The sequence below is a fragment of the Coturnix japonica genome, chromosome 5, assembly GCF_001577835.2.
Source record: "Coturnix japonica isolate 7356 chromosome 5, Coturnix japonica 2.1, whole genome shotgun sequence".
NCBI lineage: Eukaryota > Metazoa > Chordata > Aves > Galliformes > Phasianidae > Coturnix > Coturnix japonica.
In genome coordinates this window covers 23,635,111-23,659,399 of record NC_029520.1, presented here as the reverse complement: position 1 = coordinate 23,659,399, position 24,289 = coordinate 23,635,111, and the positions used below count along the sequence as shown (strand labels likewise).

Sequence of the window (24,289 nt, the reverse complement as noted above, 5' to 3'; positions counted from 1 at the left end):
TTATTACCAGTATTTCTCTTAGAAAAGCATTGCATTTTATGCTTTCATTAAGGGAGGTGCCAGGTAAGTATATCAGGAGTTGGTTACGCTTAAAGCTGGAAGCTGTGCCACCAGCGTCACTTCAATATTCTCTACGTTTTCTTTGGCAGGAGCACAGGATCTCACAATGCAAACTTACACCCTGTGCAGCCAGGGTGAGGTGCTGCTGTGGGGCATTTCACCACAGGTCGTGCAAGCGGTGTCAGTATCGATAGGGAAGCGCCAGGTTGAACGCGGCTGATCCGTGCTGAAGGAAACCAGCCTGGCGCCCTGCAGCTCAGCTCCATCCCCATCACCTGGCGCCCTGCAGCTCAGCTCCATCCCCATCACCTGGCGCCCTGCAGCTCAGCTCCATCCCATCACCTGGCGCCCTGCAGCTCAGCTCCATCCATCCCCGTCACCTCGCGGCCCCGCCTGCCTACGTTCCCGCCTCCTCGCGCAGCGCTGAGGAGAACGGGCCGCTCCCGTCCCGCCGGGACCCACAGGCCGCGCTCCGGCCCCGCCGCCACCGTCGGAAGTGAGGTCGCGGCCCGGGCGGGGCCTGGGCCGGAAGCGAGTGAGGCCGGGTTGCGGGTGCTGAGGAGCCGGTGGCCGATCCCGCGGAGCGGTTCCGGGCAGGTCGGTGCGGGGCCGGGCTGGGGCAGCGCCGGGTGCGCCGCGCTCTGAGGGCGAGCCGGGGCGGAGGGTGGGGGAGAGGGCCGCACCATCCCGCGGGCCGCTCGAGCCGGAGTGCGGGTAGCGGAGCGCTGCGGGCGGAATGCGAGTACGGAGCCGGGCCGGGGTCGCCCTACGGAGCCCCCGAGGAGGTGGGAGCGGAACGCCAGGGACCGGCCGGGTCGGCGGCACCGGCGCCGGTGTTTGTGAGCGCCCTGCGCCATCCGGCTGGGGCGGGGTCCCGGGCCTCTCCCCGGGCGGGGCGGGTGGGGGGTGCGCCCGCTGAGGCACGGCCGGACTCCGGAGCGCTGCTTTCTCGCCCCGGCTGCGCCGTGCGGCCGGGTCAGGGCGGGCCGGGCCGGAGCGCTGCGGCGTTGCAGGCACCTGTTGCTGTGTGAGGCTCAGTGTGGGTCAACGGCCGCACCGCGCCTGCTCCGTGTTGGCTCTGTACCCTTCTGGCTCGAGAAAAGGCTCTAAAGCCTCCCTGCACATTGCGGCCCGTTAGTATGGCTGCAAATTATATACAAACGCCAGGATGTATGAGGCAAAAGGGACAAGCAAGTTTTGTTGGTGGTGGTTTTGAGACAGGTGTTTCTTAGTAGTTTATTTAGGAAACAGAAAGTTTTGCTGAGTCTTTTTCAGGTTAAACAGGTAAAAACGTGATTTGCTTCTGCTTGCACCCAATTTATTTCCAGATTTCATTCATTTGCAGTTAAGTTTCCAGCTTGTGAGCATTCATTTAGAAAAATAAATTTATCTTTGATGATGTCCTGAAGGTGTTTTCAGGGTTCCTGAGCTTTAGAAAGAACTCTCTCTAACAAAGGATGGCTTCTGGGGCCTCTTAGTGCCATTCACCCTCTGCTATTGCTTCTGGCACCACCCCCTCCTGCCATCGCTTTTTCTCTGCCCCTTGGAAGCTGGATCCATGTTTGATGGGTTTGAGGTGATTTCTGTTTGTATTGGCCTTTAAGTGGGACTCTGTGAGCATGTTCTTTATTGTTTTTTCCCTATTATTATTGTTTTTCCCTATTATTATTGGTTTTATCTAGTTCAGGGTTTTAACACAATGCTGTGTAAAAAATCTCATTTCGATAATCCACATTTGGAAATAAAAGCATAAGCATTTGTAGTGGCACTGGCACCGAGGGTTTGCAACAGCAGCATTTATATTCTGTAGTCTCACTGAAGAATTAGAGCAAAGACTTGGAAAGCAAAAGCAACGCAATGCCTATTTATTTTCATCTAGTCTTAGGTTTCATTGCATTTTAAACTAGGCATGCTTTACTTTCAAGTGCAAGTACAGAATAGAAGCATTCTCTGGGTGATTGCTGTATTGCCTTTCCAAATGTTTCGATGTTCCCACTGGACTGCTGAATTGCTGTTGCATTCTAATGGCCCTCCCATGTAATCTGCATCCTTGCAGAGTTTGGCAGCCGTTGTGAACTGGTCTTGTGAGGTGCTCATTTATTTTGTATGTGGAGAAACACCTTCTGCACCTTTGCGCTTATGAAGCTAAACTGAATGTTATGCAGGCGAGTTCCTGAGGCTCAGCTGAAATACTGGTTTTTATGTGGCTTTTGATTGCTTTTTGAGTGCTACAGTAGGAAACGTCTCACATCCAGATTTTAAATAATCGAGTTAAATCAGATTAGATTGTCCTTGCTTGAAATTTACTGATGGTTGAGCTTGGCAGTAATCCAAAAATAAGAACTGGCATCAATTGTACTCTGAGGTGAAAACATGCAAATAATGCTTTGAGCAAGTACACGGTACTTCTCATTTATTGCACAAGATAGAATGGAGAACTGTTTGAATATTTAGTTTGTGGCTGATTGACTTCCGTGGTTGATGAACTAATTTGATAACACCCAGATACTCTTATTTTTGTTCTGGAAAATCCCTGTTACAACCTGCCTGAAAAGATGTGCTACAGTTGGGTATCACTGTGAAGAGAGAAGATGGTTATCTTAGGTCTGTGTGTGCTCTAAGAATTGGGCTCAAGAGGGGATGCTGAATTTGGTGAGAAAAGAAAAAAGTTTTCTCACGCATCTTTTTCCTTTCAGCATCAAGATCCGTTTTGCATAGAAATAAGTGGTTCCCAGAGGACAGCCTCAATGACAGAACTGTCGGCGCATTTACCCCAGTTCCAGCATGGGCAGCTGACAGAAAACTTCCCTGATAACCACCTCAGCAACACCGTATGTAACAAACGATTTTATCACCTGGTCGCAATTAAATTAGGAGGATTAATCATCAGTGTGGATGAACATACAGTTCAGAACTGTGGAAATGTATTCACTGGGGGTTATTTTCTCTGCCTGACTGTTGTGATTAGCAGTGCTGAAAGAGTTGCTCTGTGAATTTTCTGATGTCCTAAACTCACTTTTATGCACGTATAGTCTTCTCCCAGTTTTAAGTGATTCTGGACCAGACCCTTTAGAAAAATAAAAAAATGAGATGGGATGTTCTCATAGCAAACTCTGGCCTCAGGTGGTGAGATGGATTGAGCTCTGGCCCTGATCTGCTCAATTCAAAGGTTTCAGTTATAATAGTTAATTTTAGTGTAAGTAGAGCTTCAGACTTGAGTTTGCCATTGTTACTGTTGAAGAACTACTCCAGTGCAGAAGGAACAACACTGTATTGGCTTAATTTGAAATAACTGTCAGTGTATTCTAAGAGTTCTTGAGGGTTGGGCTGGGTAACAACTCAAACCTTTAACTTTGAAATCGTTGCTTTGAAAGACGTAATTGTGCAATTATTGCCGACACTGTTGTACAGCAGAACCAAATCTTGATGATCCACTTGGGTGCAGTTTTCAGGCTGGTGGATTTGTCACACTCAGTTCTTTGTTCCTGCTGCAGCTCTCGAGTATCTGTTTTCCTTATGACAGAGAAATACTCTGCAATTAAGTCACTCCTAGCCACGTTTATGGCAGTGATTCAAGACAGTATTTTGATCTTTGTTCTAATTTCTCTGTGCAGTCCAACAGGTTAAATAGAAACTGTTGTGTTTATTTCTCGGAGCAACATTGTGTTATAAACATGTAGAACCCTTGAAAATCCGTGTTGAAATTAAGAAGTTACAATGACTTAAGACCTTGCTGATTGTAGAAACTGTTACTAATATAGGAAAGTGGAAACTGTCCTGTTTCATGGGTTTTGCTCATACTTCAGAGGGAAGGACAGAAGTTTATTTTCATCCTTGACAGGTGGGAGATGAACATTTATTGAGCATTTCTGGCGCAGTGAAAAGGCAGAATTCTGTCATTAGCTCTGTGCTCGCTGTCCTTACAGAATGCTTCTTGCTACTCCTTCCCTGCAGTTGGGACAGATATTTTTATTTACTTCTCAGTGCCCAGCTATCCTGATCAATAAGTACAGCCTGTGCTTTCTTTTCTCCATGTTTATTAAGTGTAACTGAAGGTGTGGCTTCAATACTTAGGTGTAGCAGTTTTTCTCCCCTGCATCAATCTGCACTGATTTTGTACATGAGTGCAGCAATTATTTCTTCCCTCAGTATCCCCAGCTCCTGTTGGCCAACAGTCAGTGTGAGAAATGTCCAGGTTAGCACCTGCCATCCCCTTTTAGTTACACATTAGGATTTCAGCCCAGGCTTCAGTGTCTGTCACTGTGTGACACCTTTAAACATAAATGGTGAATGTGAGAAGTAAAGAACTCTATGCCTACTGTCAGGCAAGAGGATCTGCTACCAATGTATAAATCTAGATTCAAGAAACAAAAATATTTTATAAAATATGCAAGCTTTCTATCTGTTGGTTCAGGGGCATTGATCTGGGTTTGCTATTAACTATTTTCCTGATAGGAAAAAAAGCCGATCATTTGCTTTACATGTTGTTTATTCACCTGAAAGCGCGTAGTTCATAACTCACGTTTGCTTACGGTATTACAACAGGTGTTACTGACCTTTTAGCTTCAGAATTTTCACTTTTAACTATGTCTGAGGAAAGTGAAGAGTCTGTTCCTTTGCTCGCACTTCAGCAGGAGTCCATGGCCTCTGCTCTGTTTAATACCGATCAGGTAGGATATGAGTGCACTTCGTTCTTTTAAGCAGAGGGACACATGCATGTCATGTTTAGTAACGCTTTAGTTCACTAGACAGAAAGTACAACTTTTCTCTAGTTTGATGAGTGAGAGATTAGCTCAAATAATAACTTACAGTATCTCTTTTAATTCTGCTCAGATTTTTATGGACTATGTTCTAATGTGTGAAGACATTTTGCCGTTGTGTCTTTGTTCCTCACTACTGTAGGGAACAGCATGGCACACACTGGTCCAATTTCTTCACTTCTCCTTTGAGTTAAATTCTGCAGATTTTTGGTAGTAGTATAGTAATGTATAGTCGATCAGGCTTTCCTTTGGCAGTTTTTAAGTTTGCATTGCAAATTGTAGATTTTTATTTTAGTTTCTATGTTTCTGTGCCTAAGACAGGGCTAGGTACTCCCTCACGCAGAACTGCTGTTACCACAGAGAAAGAGCAACGTGTTGTACAGGTATGCAGAAACCTAAATACTAATTCTGCTTTACTTATGAAGTGTTCAAGATCTCTGAACCTCTTCAGTGTAGATGATGACCTGTGGTCATCTTAGGCAGTTTGCGAGTGGTAATCTTAATGTTTGCATGTTGCAGACTGAGAGAAATGGAGCACTTTCACAACGAAAGTGAAAAATGTTAGATTCAAGCTATGATCTTCACAGAAAGAGGTTCAGATGGAGGCAGACTGCTGAACAGTCGAAGCTTCACAACCACTAAATGTTACACTTACTTGTTTTCTCAAGTATTCCTGTTTCTAGTGCTATCTGTAAATAAGGACCTCACACAAAATACCATGTGGTTTATAATGAATCTTTTAATTTAGTAAGAAATAATCTTGAATCTGAAATCTTTTCTAAGGTATGCATTAAGTTAATGATATGGAATTTAATTTAAGGATAAAAGCTGAGTTTAAAAAAATCTCGTTGCCCTGTAATTTTACTTGCTTAATTCAGACAATAATAGTTGGTTTGTTTTCTTATACTCAGTTTCCTCTTTGAAAAATAAAAAAAAAAGCACTTTTTCTTAGAGGACACTACTTGAAGTGCTAAGCTTGATCCTGTGAATACCACACATACATAACAACAACAACTAGACAGGCACTTGGTATGTATTTCTACTGTGCAAAGTTTTGTGGAAGAAGCTTTGTCTTGAATTAGGGAAACTGTAAAGCTTCAACCAGGATTTTTGCTTTGTCAGTGTTTGCAATTCAAAGTCCAGGGACTTTTACTCCTTGATCACTTAAGTGTTTTTGAAAGTCACGCTATCAGTTCCTGACTGCATGTTTAACATCATTTATAAGAGTGAAACTGAGACGATTCTGTATGAGGACTCCCCAGAATAGCTGTTACTTTACCAAAAAAGCTTCAGTGAATGCTGTTAGGAACAAGTAATGGAACTTAACCATTGCGTGTTTAAGGAAAATAATTACTTGTATAACAGAGCTTAAATAGAAATGCATTAGGTTGTATTCAGTGCCTTATTCTATGTCTAGACCAATTTTACTTAATTCTATTTTTAAGGCATTGCAATACATACCTCTCTTTAGTTCGTTGTACTTTTTTCATACTGAGCTTTTCTAGTGCAATTACTGACACTGAACTGTTTGTAAAGGAAGTAGTTCTGAAGTTTTAAGATTCGCTTTTTAAGGAACAGTCTTCGTATTACATTTCATTTGTGTGAAGCCTCTTACGTGGCAGAAATTGGAACAGTACAGCATCAGCTACAGATGATAACAGATGGGATGGAAAAAAAGGCTAGTCTGTATAAGCTGGTGCGTTTTAGAGTTTTGTTTAGTGTGATGGGTAAACATTAAAAGGTTCTCTGTAGCCCAGAACAGGTGAAATGTAGGTTAGTCTTCTACTTTGTTCTGTGTGCACACAACATGAAATTCTAAATGAACCCTTGTTAAAGAATGCCCTTGATTATTTACTCGTAGACAGTATTTTATCTCTGAATTCCTTACAAGATGAGTTCCCGAATTATGTTTTTGCTTCTGGTTGATCTTTATTCCTCCAAGGATGATGTGGAAAGTCTCTGTCCTTGCGTTTGACCCACAGCACAATCTGGAAGGCGTGGAGGCTCTTTTGTATTTATTGACACAAGGGTGGCAGAATTTCCTCAATGCAAGCAAAGGGATTTGTCAGTAATATCCTTGGGAAAGGAGAAGAATCTGCACTTACTCATTATGCTAAAACTTTCTGATCGAATCTCAGTATAGAGAAATAAGAATTATCTGAGTTCAATCACTGTTTCTATGTTGCTCTTGCTAAGGATGCATGAATGCAATACCTTGCAAAACACATTTTGATATCTTGTAGTTGATGTACTTTAGTGAGAGCTACATAGCAAGGAAAGTATTAATTTTCTTGGGAGTTTCATGGAATAAAGATAATAAATGTTTCTGGCATTATTACTGGAAGCAGATAGAATGAATTATTGTCAGATGTGAGTAATCTGTTGTCATGTACCTTTGTATCAGCTGTAGTTTGGACAAAAGGATCTGTTTCGTTTAGTCCTTCATTTTCAAGAAAAGATGTTATAGACTATTAGATGCAACCAGAATTACTATCAGCTGCTGTTCTTTTTTTAGTATAAATATGAAATAATTAGTTACTCTGGTTTAGATCTTGTTTTTGACAGTAAATGTCACCTTACACATTTTCCATCTTTAGCTTAATACATGGGAATGTGATTATGGATAGTTTCTGATAAAACTGTGTTTTATATATTGCAGAATGATAACAGTGAAAGACGCCGCCATGATAATAGCGAGCGCCGAAGAAATGACAATCCTGGGTCTGAGACGAATGGGCAGCCACAGAACAACATTCAGCAAGTGGTGGATCAGGATGAAGAAGAAGACGAGGAGCTGACACTGAAATATGGGGCAAAGCATGTGATTATGTTGTTTGTACCTGTCACACTTTGCATGGTGGTCGTTGTTGCAACCATCAAGTCTGTCAGCTTTTATACGCGCAAGGATGGACAGCTGTATGTATCAGTTTATTCTGTCTTTTCAATGGATTCTCTCAGATAATTTTTTTTTTATTTCCATTTCTTCAGGACTGTAATTGCAGCAGTGTGCTTCCTCTTGTCTCCGTTTTCCCTTTCACCAGCCCAAAGATAATCGTATTTTATTACTTCTAGAAATTGAACTCTCCATCATGGATGGACGTTTGTTGGCTGTCTGGTAACCACTCAGGATGATATCTTGGTCCCTATTTTAAAGCTGTGCTCTATGGTATTCATAAAATAAACTCAATCTGTAGCCAGACCCATTTCAGCTGTACTCTGCTAGAATACAAAGCTTTTGGGAAGGAGAAATACTCGTACTCGTTTAAGTGAAGTGCTTTACATGCCAAATGCTGGTATGTCTGTAATGTTTGAGAAAGAAATTCAAATACAAGAGGAGGATAATATTCTAAGCTTCTTCATAACTGTTGCAGTTATGGAAACTTTCATGGAAGGTTTCCTGTACATGATAATATTTTTTTTCAAAATACTTATATTACAAAAAAAAAAAATAATAATGTAGCTGAAAGATGGTTTAAGAGAAATGAGGCAAAGGAAGAGCACTGGGCCGGTCAGAACCTGCAGAAAATCAATCTAAACATTTCCCTGCAAAATCTTTTAGACAAAATTATTCAAAGTTCATTTGGCTTTGAAATGTTTATACACTATAAGAATGTCATAAAATGATAGTGAAAAAGAACTTGGTCTTTTGTTGAAAGAAAGTTGTTAAACAAAAATTATTTTACTTGGGATTTTATTTCTGGTAAGTATTTTATTTTTTTCCTGTCAAGTAATTAAGTGTTGTTTTTCTTCCCAGCTCATTTCTGTAAGAGCTGAGTGCTCATGCACTGTTTTGTTGGAGTCACTGGGAGATATTTCACTGTAAATCCACTAGATGGTGTGCTTATAAAGGTCTAGCTGCACTGATAGTAATGATTCATAGCCTGTGAGTAATTTCATTAAGCAACATGGATTTCTGCTTTTTTCGTTGTCTGTTTTCCAAAGCTGAAAAGCTTTGTGGTAGTAGGCTAAGAATGTAAGAAAGGCAAGTCTTCTAAGGAAGAATACACTATGTTGCCTTTCACATGTTGGCTAAGTAGAAGATACTTGTGCAGCTTTGAATTGAAAGTTTACCGCAATTTCGTTTTGTGTTGGTGCTGTGTATCAGAAACATCTGTGGAGTATACAGTGGTATTTCAATTGACTCCTTGTTGTTGTAGTATCTACACTCCCTTCACAGAAGAGACAGATACCATTGGACAGAGAGCCCTGAATTCAATTCTCAACGCTGCAATCATGATCAGTGTCATCATTGTCATGACCATACTCCTGGTTGTGCTTTACAAATATAGGTGCTACAAGGTGAGTGTAATTTACTTGAGTAAGTGTGTTGGTTTTATTAGTACAGATGAAAAAAAAAGGATGAAAAAACATGAAAAGTTTTCAAGGGTGAGTGAGGAAAAGTAGAAACAGTGATTTTCAGTGTTTCAAAATTTTGTGGCTTCTCTTTCTTTCACAGAATGAGGAGATAGTGACCCAATTTTAGCACTGCTGGGTTGTTTTATCAGCTAGAATTAGGTTGGGAATTGTTTCTTATTCCTGTTAAACATACTGGAGTCTTGTGCTCAAGAAGTACAAAGTGCAGACGTGAAACTCAAAAGCTGTTGAAGAATTCCGGGACTCTTTAAAGGATTCTCCTCCACCCCAGCCTGCCCTCAGTATACAAGCCTCCCAGGACTGATATGTGCATGGCTGTTCATGTTGCTTGATGTCCTTATAGTAAATGCAAAGACTCAAAGGCTCTTCTGTGAAACACTTCAATCAAATAATGATGTGATCTAGGCAAGTCCAGGCTTAGCATAAATAACCTGAGAGGTGTTAATGGAAATTTGTGGTTGTCTTTTGGTCTTAATGACCAATTTGGCAAAGCTTGGCATAACAGAATTTCCCAGTATGCAATTAATCAGGTTAAGAATTGTAATACTGGCTTTGGGATCCATGCACTGGCATACAACTTTGCTTCAATTTATTCGGTTCCTTAATTACCCCTCACTTCTCTGCTGCTGATCTATCCAGTTTGTTTTTACTAAGCTTTTCATGCTTCTGGCTTCCCTCTTGACCTTAGGAAGCACAGAACATTCTCATTACAAAATATATTATTGTACTTAAAACTTAGTCTGATTAGACAACAGAAGTTTTCTGTGTATTTTATACTAATTAAAATAGACCATTGAATTTGTATAAGTCATTACATTTTTATTTATTTGATTGCTAACAGAGTATTTCTACGCTGCTATATGAGAATGCTGTAAAATTGAGTTACCTGTGCAGTTTTATTTACATGCAGTTCTGTATGTAGAATGTGTTGTGTATTATGAGGAATTTAACTTGTAATGAAGGAATGTTAGGCCTCCAACTGGTTGTGATAATTTGCTTAACTTCAAGGCTTCATCTGAAAACTCCTTTGAAGAAAGGAGCTTTATTGCTGTTTGCATCCTGTGTTTCTCCTCTACATGGAAAGATAAGCATAATACCAGTTAGAGCTCCTAAGTCTAACCAGAAAAAATATCTTCCTCAGTGATTGTATTTGATTAGCTTTAATTTTTAACCCATTTTATTATCTGCATTCTGTGCTGGTCTGCCTAACTATTATCTGGCTGTTGTAATTCTCCACATTCTTCAGTCCTTAGTTTTCTTCAAGTTGTAGCAGGCAGCTGGCTCTGTACCAACAACCAACCAATTCTTTAATTAGAAGACAGTAAAGCCGTTGTGATGTGCTGTTTGCAAAATACTTCATCCTCTTTTCATAACAGCTATTTTTCCAGTGATTTAGAAAATGTGTGTGCACAAATGTGGTGCAAACTAAGAATGAAACATACACCTGTACATAAAATGCCGACCTAAGTCAATTGTGTACCATTTCATTTGTACCATTGACAGTAGTTATGCAAAAGTGTGAAAATATTTGCTGAACCGTGGCCTTGGAGTTTGATATTTTTAGCATTTTACAGTACTCAAATGAAATGTTCCTGTTGCAGTATTCTCTTAGGTGGTGAGATAATAGAAGAGTTGCAAATAGAGGTCAAGTTAATGAGAGAAATGTCTCAGCTAGTTTTACTCTTTTTTTTTTTCCTAATGTTTTCAACTAATTTTATAGAAAAATAAAGTTGCTGTCAGATGAGTAGTTAGATACAAATTGTTAGAAAGCTGGATTCTGTTTCAGATATCTATCAGTCTTCAGTTTCCATGTTCTGTATACCATTGGGCTCATTGATATTCATTTTTAAGTTGCACAATAGTATAGAAGACTATTATTCTTTTTCTTCAGTGCAGAGTCTGAGCTGATGTTATTTGCAACTTCAAATCCTTCTGCTTTCCCTCCAATACTAAACGGAACTGTTGTGTTTTTTTTAGTGGTTGGTTTTGTGTATCTGCTGCTATATCATATTAAGGGATTGTGTGTACAAATAAGAGGTAGAGAATATAGAAATTCTAATATAGTCATCATCAGTGAAATTACAATTCTGGCAGATAAACACTGAATGTTTTCTGTGTTTTATCATTTAATTCTGTAGCTGAATTCTGAAAATGACTCAGAATGAGGGCAAGCATTTTAATAGCTCAAAAATTAATCAGTTTTTCCCATTTTTGTTAGTGCGGGATGTTTCTGCTGTTAGAATGCTGTTATTATCAAAGTAACCTTCAAAGTAACAGGAAGTAGTTTGCATTGTTTAGAACCTCTGCTGAAACATCACAAAATGATTAACATTAACAAATATAAATGGAGAACTCAATTTTGTGTGTGGGATAAATGTAAAACCAAAGAGAGGTCTGAATATTATTTTCCTGCTTTAATCAAAAGGGAAGGTAGCACTAAAAGCATTTTTAAGTAGCTATTAACTTAAAAATACCAAACCTAAAAAAAATTTGGTATGTATTTTTCCAGGTGATCCATGGTTGGCTTATAATTTCTTCTCTTTTGCTGCTTTTCTTTTTTTCTTTCATCTATCTTGGGTAAGTGAACAAAAGCATTATGATGTATTGTTTTTCATGTAGTGTTTTCAAACTAGCCTCTGTATCTTAACAAGAATGATACCAAATAGGCTATTGCTAGTGAAGCAAAATTTTTGGTTTTAATATATAGATTCATAGAGAGATCATATGCATCTTAAAGTATACCACTCCTGTCCTACTGATCAGTAGGACAGTTACATAACTCACATTAGCTTATACTGTTAAAATTTCTGATTATTTGATTTCTCATAAGCATATGACTGAAGAGTAGCTCTTTACATCATGGCTTTGTAAGTGGGATACAGGTCAGTAAGGACAGATCTGCTTTGTGTGCCTTTAAAGATTCATTATAACCTCACAAATCCGTATTTTTAAAAAATCGCCAGCATGATCAAAGTGTCTGTTTATTTAGTAATGTCTCTCCTGTCCATTTCTGCTTTGACTGAAAAGTGAATGTGGATGAAAATTTGCGGAAGGGTGAAATAATTTGAATTGAGTAAACACCGGTAAAACTGTCCCCTTTGTGAAGAGTAGTTTCTCATTAAGTTCTAATTGGAGATACTACTTGACATTTGTGTTTTTACATTGAGTAGGAAGATGATATATTAAAAAAAAGGAAAAGAGAAAAACAAAAAACCCAAAGACTTGTTTCCATTGTTTTAAGCAAATGTCATCTGTAGTCTTTTATTTCCTTTTCTTTATTTTTTTAGTGAGGTTTTTAAGACGTATAATGTTGCCATGGACTACATCACAGTGGCACTCATCATCTGGAACTTTGGTGTTGTGGGGATGATTTGTATTCATTGGAAGGGCCCGCTTCGGCTTCAGCAGGCATATCTCATTATGATAAGCGCTCTCATGGCATTGGTGTTCATTAAATATCTTCCTGAATGGACTGCATGGCTTATCCTGGCTGTCATTTCAGTGTACGGTAAGAACTGGGGCAAGGCATTGTAACAGAAACTATGGAAGGAAGGAATTTCTTCTGTTTCTTATTTTTTCATTTTCCATTTGTCTGACTAGGCCTTAAGAAAGAACTGGGGGGGGGGCAGAGGCAGGCAGGGAGGCAGGGAAAAGATCATCCAAACTAGTGGGTAAGGTGATTACAGACTACAGAAATAAAGTCATTATCTAAACTAAGATAAGTCCCCTGCAGCTAACGGCTTTGTGTGACTGTGTGATGCCATCTTCCTTCATGTCTTCTGAACTTTGTAAATCCTTTGGAGAGGAAGAGAGGTTAGAATTTTAAGTAATTCAAGAAACGAGGAGATAAGAGACCTATGTTGTCATATTGTTCATTTCTGTGAAAGTGGAGAGGTTTTCTGTTTCCCATTTTATCCAGAATCCTTGGAAACGATTGTATGTTCAGTATTTAGGAGTTTCTATTTTAAATGTAGCCCTGTGTAAGTGTAGATCTGCCCAGCCTACAAGTAACTCATGTTTACAGAGACAGGAACCACTCTGTGATCCGTATCTAATAAAATGAAGAATCAAGGAAGAATTTGAGGCAGTTTTCATTGTTCAAAGTCATTTTACTTACAGGAGGAGATATTTTACTGTTTTCATGATTTAAAAGGAAAAAGAAAATTAATTTGAATTATTGAAGATTAAGCTTTTTCAGAGTGGAGACTGGAAATAGAGATACCTTGATGTAGTTTTTTCATAAATCTTTAGAGGGCACTGGATACTGGAAAAAAGCTGCTTTGTTTTTTTTTTCTCACAACATGTGCTTTGAATACTTCACAGTTTTTTCTTCCTGCAAAGCTTTATAATCCTATTTTTTCTTTTTCACATTTGCACTTCTTTCCTTTTTTAAATGGAAATAATTAAGTGATCATTTCTAATCCATAAAAATTGTATATTTACCTGTTGTCTTAAAATTTCTTTTAGCATTAGGCTGGGGTTGACAAAGAACTTTAGTAATAGAAAGCAAACCCGGGTATTTCAGAGATGTTAACTAAATCAGAGTTTTTGAGAATTATTTGCTTTCAACTTGCAAATCAACGTAGATACACAGCAGTGTTTGCAGTTAGGTGAGAAATGCCATATTTTATAATTAATTCATATATCACAATCATATGGAAAATAGATTTTAAACCAGAGAACATTAGTAAACTGTTTGTTTGATACCCTTAGTGTAAGATTTCTCTAAACCTCTGATTAAAGTGATGAAGTTGTGGGAATGGCTGTTGTATGCTTCCTTAAAGTTGGTAAACTATCTTGACTTTTGCAGAGAAAGCTTTCGATAATCAAAACATAAGCAGCACATAAATAATAGTTTTGAGCATTATCTAAGATTTCTGAAGCCAATATTGTAAAGTTTTCTGTTCTTAGAAACTTAAATACTTGCTCTTTCTTTCACTGACTTTATCTGTAAACTCTGGGGAAGCAATGGAAGTTCCATGATAAGGTGTTTTTAAATTTGTCCCAAAGAACAGTAGTTCACTGTTTTGTGGTCTGCTAAAGCAATGGCTTCAGAAACAAACAAACAAACAAAAAACAAGAAACAAATAAAAAAAAAAACTCAGGCATGTTGAACCTATCCAAGCTCATGGGGAACTGCAAGTGATGGAACATCAAAAAACATCAAAATACTAAATGTCTGTAGTATTGCTTCTGGGTTTCTGTTAGCCACAAAACTACTTAGTGCTTAAGGGAAAGATCAACTACTTAAAAAAAACGTCAGCATACCTAGAGGACATGAACATGACCAACTAAACTAATTTATCACTTTAAGCTTTACATGGTGATCTTTGTCTAGCTGGTCTCCGTGCATTACATGTGTGCAAGAGAAGAAACTGGGAGCATGTTCTTACATTTGTAGCATGTTGCCATGCAGCTAGGGAGGGTGAAGCAAATGAAAATGGAATAGGGGCCTGAAAAATCACAGTGGCCTGCAGTGACGTATGTATGCTTAGACAGTCTTGCAAGTGTCAGTTCAAGGCAAAAAATTAACTTTCTGTGAGGTGCTGACTTCACTGACTGCCTCTCTCAGAAGTCGATGTTCATGGTGGCATTTTACTTTATTGCCAGTCTCTGTAATTGTTATACTTCAAAACAAAACACTTCTTAAAAGTATGTCTGCATTGATGTTAGTTGTGTTTACTTTTCCTTCCAGATTTGGTTGCTGTCTTATGTCCTAAAGGTCCTCTTCGTATGTTAGTTGAAACAGCTCAGGAGAGGAATGAAACACTCTTCCCAGCACTTATTTACTCCTGTAAGTATATATATAGGTCATTCCAAAAGTAATACCTCATCTTGATTTTCGTGGAGACTACAACAGTTAAAAAAGCACAATAGTACTATTTGATGGAGTAAATAGCTGCAAAAATTGTTTTTCAGTGTAGTCACTACCATTAGCTATGCATTTTCACTAGCGACAAACAAGAGCCTGTATGCCATGCTTGGAAAAGTGTGGTTTTTTTGTTTTTTTTTTTTTTCACCAGAAGGAATGACCTGCTGCTGCTATCACTAGTGCTGAAATGCACCACTCACTGCCTCATTGTGCTCACATCCACTGTTTGGTCTCCGTAAATGTTCAGCAAGTGTCAGTGAATGTCAATGAGTGCAATTATTTCTGCATGGAGGAATTCACTGATACACCTTTGCTTCATATGTACTTCCATGTCAGATGCCATGTAGTCAGACAGTCCCTCTGCTACCTTCTGTCACACCAACAAAACGTATTGGAATTGGTGGGAATGTTCAACCTCATATAATTACTTATGTTCCATGTTTCTAGTTAGAATCACACGGATAATAATGAAATGGGTTAATCATAAATCATTCTCCTGGTGCTGAAAAAAAGTCTGTGTTGTGATGCAGGAAATATGTGGTGTGGTAACCTCCACACTGGCTACTTAGGGGACAAGAATACAGTGGAGAAAGGGGAAGGGACTTTATCTTTCACTCTTACTATGTTTTACTGATAGTACTCATACTTAACATGTTTTTCTATTTTGTGGGAGTAAAGGATAATGCTGAGAAACAGCATATAAAATATGCTTGGTATATAAAATGTGCCACTGAAGCATTACAGCATTTATTTATTTCAAGATTGGAGAATTCTTTGTGATTGGAGGGAACAGAGAACAATTAACATTGTAGAGGCAGCTTCTGATTTCAAGTTACCTTTGTAGTCTTTGTAGAACTTTGCACTTGCAGTTGGAAGAGCCAATTAATGGAAAAAAAGTAAAGCAGTCATTGATTCATACTTTCAGAGTGGACCTCATATATAGACATAATGCTGCCATTTTTTTTCAGCATTTAGTGAGAATAAATCTTGTGTTCATCAAATTCTGCAAATGCATGTTGTAGCTGGTACTGGCCGTGTTCCAGATACTACTGTGATTTATTGAGAGTAGAATTGCCTCATGAAAAAGATAGTTATACCAAAATAGTAGAAAAAATAATGGGTTGATGCCAACACCAGCTCAAAATTGCATGCATTATGAGAGATCATTAGCTGTACTGTTTGTTTTTAATAGCAACAATGGTGTGGCTAGTGAACATGGCTGAGGAAGATCCAGAAGGCCAACGGAAAGCTTCTAAAAACTCCACTTACGATAAACAAGGTGAGGTTTTCTCTGACAAGTTTTTATAGTTGTCATTTTGTATGTGTTTATGGATATGTGGTTTTTAGCTTTCTAAGTGTTTTGACTATTGTAAAAGAGTGGAAAAGCAGAAGCCTTATTAGGAATGATGAATAAATTAAGACTGAAAGAATTCCTCACGTATTGTACAATGACTGTTCTTAACGCTCATTATTCTGGAACACAGGACATTGGTGATGATACAACTCTCAGTATGCAACTATTTACTGAGCTCAATTGATTGTCAAATTGGTTAATCAAGCATATGCTAACTTATATGTATATTGGTATGAAACAGAAATGCCATGCAATTAGTGTTTAAAAACAGAACTTGTTTACTCAAATATCTCAGAGAATTTCTGAGTTTGATATGTAGTATGTAATTTTCAGTAATGTTTTCTGTTTTACTGGAAAATTAAACTGTCAGTTCTGTACTGGCTAGAGTATTTTGATCATTGAATTAGGTCACCACAGGACTTCCAGTCTGTTATATCAAAGTACTAGAACTTGGGTGCAGCTTTTAGATAGAGCAACTGCAGAGTGCATGTTGACTCCATAGTGTTTAAAAGTGTTTAAAATCATGAGAATCTCTTGTAATGGTGTGTTCTAATATTAGATGTTGCTAAATCTTATGAAATATCTTTTTTCCCATTACTCTTCTATGTTGTTTTATGTGGAGAGAGCATTATGAGTTACAAGATGCATTTTTTTAAAAAAAACAACAATTTGCAATGCTTTTCTTCCTTTAAGCTCCAGCAAACCAGCCTCAGAATGAAGATGCTGAAGCAGATGACGGTGGCTTTAGCCAGGAGTGGCAGCAACAAAGAGACAATAGGATAGGACCCATTGAATCAACACCTGAATCACGAGCTGCTGTTCAGGCTCTACCTAGTAACTCTCAAACCAGTGAAGACCCTGAAGAACGTGAGTATGGAGTACTGTTTCTGAAAGACTTAGTCTGAAGCTAGTTAATTTTATTCATTGTGACTGCACTGAGACGATATGCTGTGAGCTAACAGCAGGCTGAAGAGCTCTTCTTGCTTATAGTCAGTATGGTCATGCTTTGTAGAAATAACATGTTTTTGCTGCAGAAGTGAGGTATATTGGCCAAACTGATCTTCCATGCTGTACACAGATTGAAAACTTCAACAGCATAATCTGTGAAGTTGCTTTTCGACATTATATGCTCCATTGTATTAGCTTCTGTCTCTCTCACGCAATGTTCTGCCATGAATCACCTCTTTTGGATTTTAGACCCTGTAAATACTGTCCTTAACTTTTTGAACTTTAAGATTAATTACAACTTTAATCTGCTCTGGACAAAGCAGTGTTTAAAAACCTGATTGGGGAACGGAATGAATTCAGATCGCAATGCACTTGATTATTTCCTCCATCAATCTGCTGAGGTGCAGTATCTTTGGAGAACAAGTGGTATCAATACTCAGATATCTGTTTGAGCAGACTCGTGATTTTCAGTTTGAATTTAAGCTAGTATTAGAAGTGCAGATATCTGAATAAATAAGGGCCTGTGTGCCTAATGAGTGGCTCTTCTCAGGTGGTAATGCCATATTTAGTAGGTGCACCTGTTTTCTGTGATTCATAGGCCAAGTAAAAACAGCTGGTGAACTAATGTTTGACCTCACTGGCTTAATAACTTGGACTAAAAGCTCAGAAACTGAAGTGACATTCAGGAAATTATCATTCTTTTATTTACAGATGTAATTGAATATTTTGCTTCCAGAGTTGTTTATATGGTGGCAATTACAATTTAAAAATAAAACACGTTAACTCATCTTGGACTAAATATGTCCACTTTTTGGCTTTGGTAGGCTCTGCAATTATACACAAGTGCTTTGGAGAACTACCTACAAAAAAAAAAGCTCTTTTTAGTAAATCTTATTGATACTTACTGTTAATGTCTTATTCCATGACAATTACAGATACTTGATATTAGTACACTGTTTGATACCTAATTCTGCCGTATATTCACTTATATATTCACTTTTGCAGGAGGAGTAAAGCTAGGTTTAGGAGACTTCATTTTCTACAGTGTCCTGGTTGGCAAGGCCTCTGCAACGGCAAGCGGGGATTGGAATACAACTTTAGCATGTTTTGTAGCCATATTAATTGTAAGTATGACGTAGCAAGATAGTAATGTTAGTTTCTTATTCCCATCAGGGATGAAGTCATAACTGTTATTTTTTTTTCTGTTGGAATTTGTTTATTTGATGACTTGACTGCAAACTAATGAGGAGTTCAGCTGTGATTTGCATTGACTGTACATCTTTCGCTTAGACCTTTTAGTTTAGGAAGTTATGAAATTTGATTGTATGTCTGTGAGATTTTGCATGTCAGAGTTCCCTAATCTCTCTCTATTTTTTTTTATTTTTATTTTTTCTCCTCAGGGTCTGTGCCTTACACTTCTGCTTCTTGCCATCTTTAAGAAGGCCTTACCAGCTCTTCCAATCTCCATTACTTTTGGGCTAGTTTTTTACTTTGCTACAGATAACTTGGTGCAGCCCTTTATGGACCAGCTAGCATTCCATCAGTTTTATATCTAGCACGCTTGTTGCTGATACTTTATGTATATTTGTATTTGTAGCAAATCTGGGAGGAGGAGAAACATCTTTCCCTCAGTTCTCAAGTGAAACTGAAGTTTAATACTCAAGATTCTAAGCCTGAATCATTACAACTTCCTCCAGTTTTTTGTTATTTTTCTGAGACAAGTGCTGCTTTGGGCACCACGTGAATTTTCCTGTGCAAAAGTGGTTTCTTCCTGATGACCGGTCTAAACCGGGTGTTGTTATATCAGAGGTAATCTGATATACATATCTCTGGCAAGGACCACCTGTGTGTAAATGGCTAATGCTTCCACCAGCAATGTGATCTCTACCACAGGCTGATTTTTTTCAAAGCATTAAGGGTGCTCAGGACTTCCTTCCTGTTGACAGAGGAAGCTGACAAATCACCTGGAACTTGTCCCTGTAAGCCAACAGTGATTCTTTGACAGCTGATTCTGACTCTGCTTTGTGAAAAGGGAGAAGAACTTAGTAGCAATTCAACAAAAGAAGAAAATACTGTTGCGTTCTAAGAGTGCTCCACCAGTTCATAGCCCCTGTGCCCAGATGTGCTTGGTTTAGTACATTTGAACTTTTTTTTTCCTCCCACACTGGAAGTGGAGCCTATTCTGGGTTTTCTTTGTATTCTCAAGCATGGAGTGCATCTTCTGTACACCTGCTTCAGTTTATGTAGCTATTTGAACTTGGACTGAATTATATGGCAGAAGGGTTCACAAAATTGGATGTAAGATTCTTAAAAGTTGGTAAAATACACTGAAAGGCAATTTTAGGATTTATTGTTTGTGCTCTTGCGAATAATTTTGCTAGATCACCACTTCAACCTCTGTTCTTGAGAGTAGCCACTAACAGCATAGACTGGATTGTTGTTATACGTTTGTTCTATTGAGATTTTCATGAAATAAGTAGATGTTCACAACAGTTCCAGATGGAGCTGAGCTTACCAGATCTAGAGGCCAAAGTGCTATCAAAAACACTTGTAATGTTTCGCTAAAATTTTTAAAAAAACATGTGCTTTATAGTTCTCTTGACCTGAATGTTGGTCATTCAACCATCTGAGACCAAGATTGAACAGGGAAATTTTTTTTCCTGAGGATACTTAAGTTACTTGAGACGTTATTTAATGTTATGAAGGAAGAAAATCTGTGGCCCTCTTCAATTTAATTACCTCTCCTGTGTGGAAAAGAAGATTGGACAAATGAAAGATGACTCAAAATCACTGGAAAGAAGATAGAAGATTTTGAACATCTTACAAGAAAAAGAATTGAATCTAACCTTCAAACTTCTAAATTCTATTTTGTTCTTCATTTGAAAGAACTCATGCATAATTGCTTGGAGATGAGATCTGTATGAAATGAATTGTTTTGTTTTTTACTTTTTGGATACTCTTGATGGTCATTCTGTTTTACTTGCATTGTGATACTGGAGTCCTTGCCAGGTAGGACAACTGCTAAAATCCCGACACAAACTCTTTTTGCCCCTTTTGCTTGGGGCTTTGTGTCAGTGCCTATAGATTCAAAGGATTGAAATACCACAGATGCTCACCAACCATTGCCCAAGTAAGGGAAGAAGGACAATGATGTATAAATCTACTTTAAAACCAAGAAAGATTTACTTTCTTTGATCATCTTTGAAAATATTTGTCTTTTTCAGTATGAGTTGCTAACTGCAGTGTTAGCATAAAATGTATTGTCTTGTCTAAAGTACTTTTATTCATCTCATTTGTGTGCTGATTCATCTTGGATAGCATTAATAAAATAACAATATGAAAATTCCTTACATTGACTTTTCAAGGCAAACTTGCTTGTGTTTTCTAGCTTAAGTCATTTTCCATATTTTGCTGAAACGAAGCCTATCTTAAAACAGGCTTTTTTTCACTTGGAAGAATCAGAAAGGCTTTTTATGTGATTGTAACTTGCTCTCTTCCTGAGCATTATATCTAAGAAAATTTCCCTTGTGTATTTTATTGGGGATCCTAACTATTGCTTTATTGTACAGAAATGGTTTGCTAAGAGTTAGCACTGTTAGCATCTGTTTGCATATCTGAGCCAAGTCTCAGTTAAGAGTTGTTATTGAAAATCAACAGTCATCCTTATTATTTGTTTTTACTGTTTTAAATGTATACCGTTGGAGTATTTACTCCATTAAGAGATGCTTTAGAATCCATAGAAATACACAGAAGCCTTTCCACATACTTGAATGGATTTTAGATGTACAACCTGAGGAAGAGTGATAGTTGTTTAATGCAAAGAATCTTCAAACACTAAATTCCAGTCTTACTGTTCCTAGAGCTGTTTCTACTATTCCAAATTCTTAATTTCTGAGCTGGTCTGATGTTACAGTGCTGGAGACTATAAAATACATAGTAACAGAAGCTGTTGTTCAAGTTTATGAGTTTGAATCTCAGATTCAGAAGGGAAATCTGATTTTCAAGCCTAGACCAATATATATGTTACGATACATGGCTTATTACTGAGCCTTACATGCATTTTCAAAAAAGAAATGTCAAAAACTATTTGAAATTTTCTGGATTTGTCCCCTTATGCTGAAGCATGGTACACTGTGTTCCAAATGAGATTTGAAACTAAAGATGATCTTAGAACTTGAGTCCATAAGGTGCAGTTAAGAAGTGTTTGTTCACATTTGAGTTGTTTGAGTTGTTAGTGTGAAAGTTGTATCACTTTTCTCTCCTTTGTCTTCATGCACCGATCTAATTTGGAATTGTGAGCCATTTTAACTTGGTTGGCTTGGCTTAACTGAAAGAGTTCTGATATTTAGTCTGCATTTTTGAAAGAGTTGTTTGCTATTATTAAATTAGTTGGGTAATTACAGCACATTGGACTGTAGCTCTGAAAGACCTACTGTTTAACCCCAGTAGCTAGATGCATCTATTTTGTGCTCCAGGCAGACTAACTAGTAACTGCTGTGACTTCTTTCAGTAGTGGTACTTTGAAACTGATTATCTTGATAGTTTTCTCTCCCCCTTCAGCTTAAATTAGTGATTAGTCTCCTTGCAAAGCTACTGCAAATAAATACATGAAAAAACATAGCACTAGCAAATTACAGATTTGCCTAAAAACAGCCACTTTCATTTCTCTTTTTAGCATTGAGGATTTAATCTGGAGCAAAAAGATGAGAGATCCCCAGGAACTGTTATAGCAAAGGTGTATGATGCTGTTATATCTATGGATGGCTATTAATATGACTCCCAAATTCATGAGATGTATGTGAGGTGAGTCTGGAAGGTACACTTGTATATTGCAACACATTCAGAACAGTTCTTGACTGAACAGATAATTATAGTGACTTTAAGCCAAATATTCAAGGGCTGTGCTTTACTGAAAATGGCACATCTCCTAAGTGTGCAACATAGATTCTGGCTCTGTAAGGCATAGGAGACTGGTGCTTCTTGGATATGTAGATATGTATCTGTACTTGTATGCACTCTGGACCTGTAGATAACAACTGTTCTGCCATTACTACAGTGAAGAGTTAAATATGCTGGTACAGTGAACTTTGGGTGGACGGTACTGTATGAAGAATATTCTGAAAATGCTTTATTTAAAATAAAAAAAAAGTATTACTTTCGTCAATTATGCTATTCATATGAGTATAATAGACTGTGGAACATGTCTGCACTGTGATTAAATCTTGGTGGTAACTCGGTCATTGGAAATGCTGAAACATGAACTAGAATGGAGTTCTTTTACACTCAAAGCATTTGCTGTTTTCATTTTTACAAACACTGGTTTATACATAATCTGAATTGAATGTGAATGTTTTTTAAACACCTTTCTGGTTCTTAATAAGATACATTTTTGATAGATTACTGCAAAATTTCCTGTATTTGTTTAATTATTAAAATAAAAACTGCATGGATCCTGACTATCTTGTATTTTAAAGCCATATTTGAATGCTGTTAGAGACCTAACACAGTAGCTATTTAATTAGTAAGATTCTTGTTTTAGTACACAGTTGTAGCTTATTTATTTTCCAGTAGAATAGCTTCTTAAAACTGATTTCAGTAGAAATACTTTGTTCTAAATTATGTCTTTCAAGTTGAACAGTTGATCAAAACCTGTTGCAAAAGCAACTGCCAGCTATGTTTAAGGCACTGTAAAAGCTACATGAGGTTGTATCCAAACACTGCCTTTCACAATGAAGTTCACTGTTACCTAGGAAAAAATATGTGGGTTGTTCACATAAAAAGCTTCATGAACTGTATTGTCATTTTGGTTCTGACTTCATGTAGCTGTGATAGGAAAAGGTCCTGTACATTGCAAGCTTTTTTAGTTTTGTTTTGGAGAAGTAGTTGCTACAATGTTTTTCCTAGTGGGCTGTCTGCTGTTGAAGATGTTTCTTTAGGGGATTACCTTGTCTCTGCATGGAATGTTGGTATGGAAGACCATAAGACAAATCCATTCTGACATACAGAAAATCAAGCACAGGCAGTAGGAGGCCTGCATGGAAAAGCAACTCATAACTTGAACTCAGACATAAAAAGGATGTGTATAGGAGGTGAAAGCAGAGGCAGATGACCCAGGAGGAGAACAGAACTGCTTTCTGATCTTGTAGGAATAGGATTAAGAAAATCAAGGCAAATTGAGGTGAGTATGGGAAGAACTCAAAAGGGCAACAAGCAACGATTCTCCAACTGTTTAACAGCAAAAGGAAGACTTGAAAAAAAAAAAAAAAAAAAAAAAAAAAGATACATACCAACATGAATGGGGCTGGGGAATTTGTGACAAATGATGTGGAGACAGCCATATTGGTGCCTTATTTTCTTCAGTCTATATTGTTAAGACTGGCCATAAAGACTCCCGTGCCTCTGAGACCAGAGCAGTTACCTGGAAGAAGGTGGTGGAGGAGGACCAGGTGACTGAAGACTTGACAGGTTGCACACATGAATGCTGAGGAATCTGGCTAGTGTCACTGCAAGATCATTTTCAGTTGTCTTTGAATTAGCTTGACTACTGGAGACAGTTCCTGAAGTGGAAGGCAGCAAATATATCTCATATCTTCAACAAGAGCAAGAAGGAACATTTAGGGAGCTACAGACCAGTCTGCACCTGAGGAGGAGTAATCCCTGGCATTGGTACCTGCTAGGGAATGGCCAGCTGGAAAACAGCTTGGAGGGAGGGACCTTATAAGCTAACAATGCACCCTTATGGCAAAGGAAGCTAATGGTGTTCTGGGGGTGGCTCTGTGAGGACGTGTGTCAACAGGTCAGTGGAGTTGATTTTTCCTGTCTGCACTGCACTGGTTAGGCCAAATCTAGTGCAGTGTGTCCAGTACAAGGAAGACTTAATGGAGGAAATCCAATGCAAGGCCACAAAAGTGGTTAAGGGAA

General features: G+C 38.3%; 1 protein-coding gene across 4 annotated transcripts; it reads left to right on the top strand.

The window, feature by feature from the left end:
• The first annotated feature begins 451 nt into the window (after positions 1–451).
• Positions 452–22,824, top strand: PSEN1 (presenilin 1). 4 transcript variants are annotated; one of them, XM_015864628.2, is made up of 12 exons: positions 452–657; positions 2,757–2,891; positions 5,138–5,203; positions 7,480–7,736; positions 8,978–9,119; positions 11,704–11,771; positions 12,482–12,702; positions 14,890–14,988; positions 16,259–16,345; positions 17,114–17,287; positions 18,374–18,492; positions 18,769–22,824. In XM_015864628.2, the coding sequence occupies exons 2-12, from the start codon at positions 2,808–2,810 to the stop codon at positions 18,922–18,924; spliced, it is 1,473 nt and encodes a 490-aa protein (XP_015720114.1). In that variant the 5' UTR covers positions 452–657; positions 2,757–2,807; the 3' UTR covers positions 18,925–22,824. The 4 variants fall into 4 exon arrangements, with proteins under 4 accessions (XP_015720114.1, XP_015720117.1, XP_015720116.1 ...); XM_015864631.2 differs by lacking the exon at positions 5,138–5,203 and adding an exon at positions 4,606–4,730 and having other exon boundaries at positions 454–657; XM_015864629.1 differs by lacking the exon at positions 452–657 and adding an exon at positions 4,606–4,730 and having other exon boundaries at positions 2,779–2,891.
• The last annotated feature ends 1,465 nt before the right edge of the window (positions 22,825–24,289 follow it).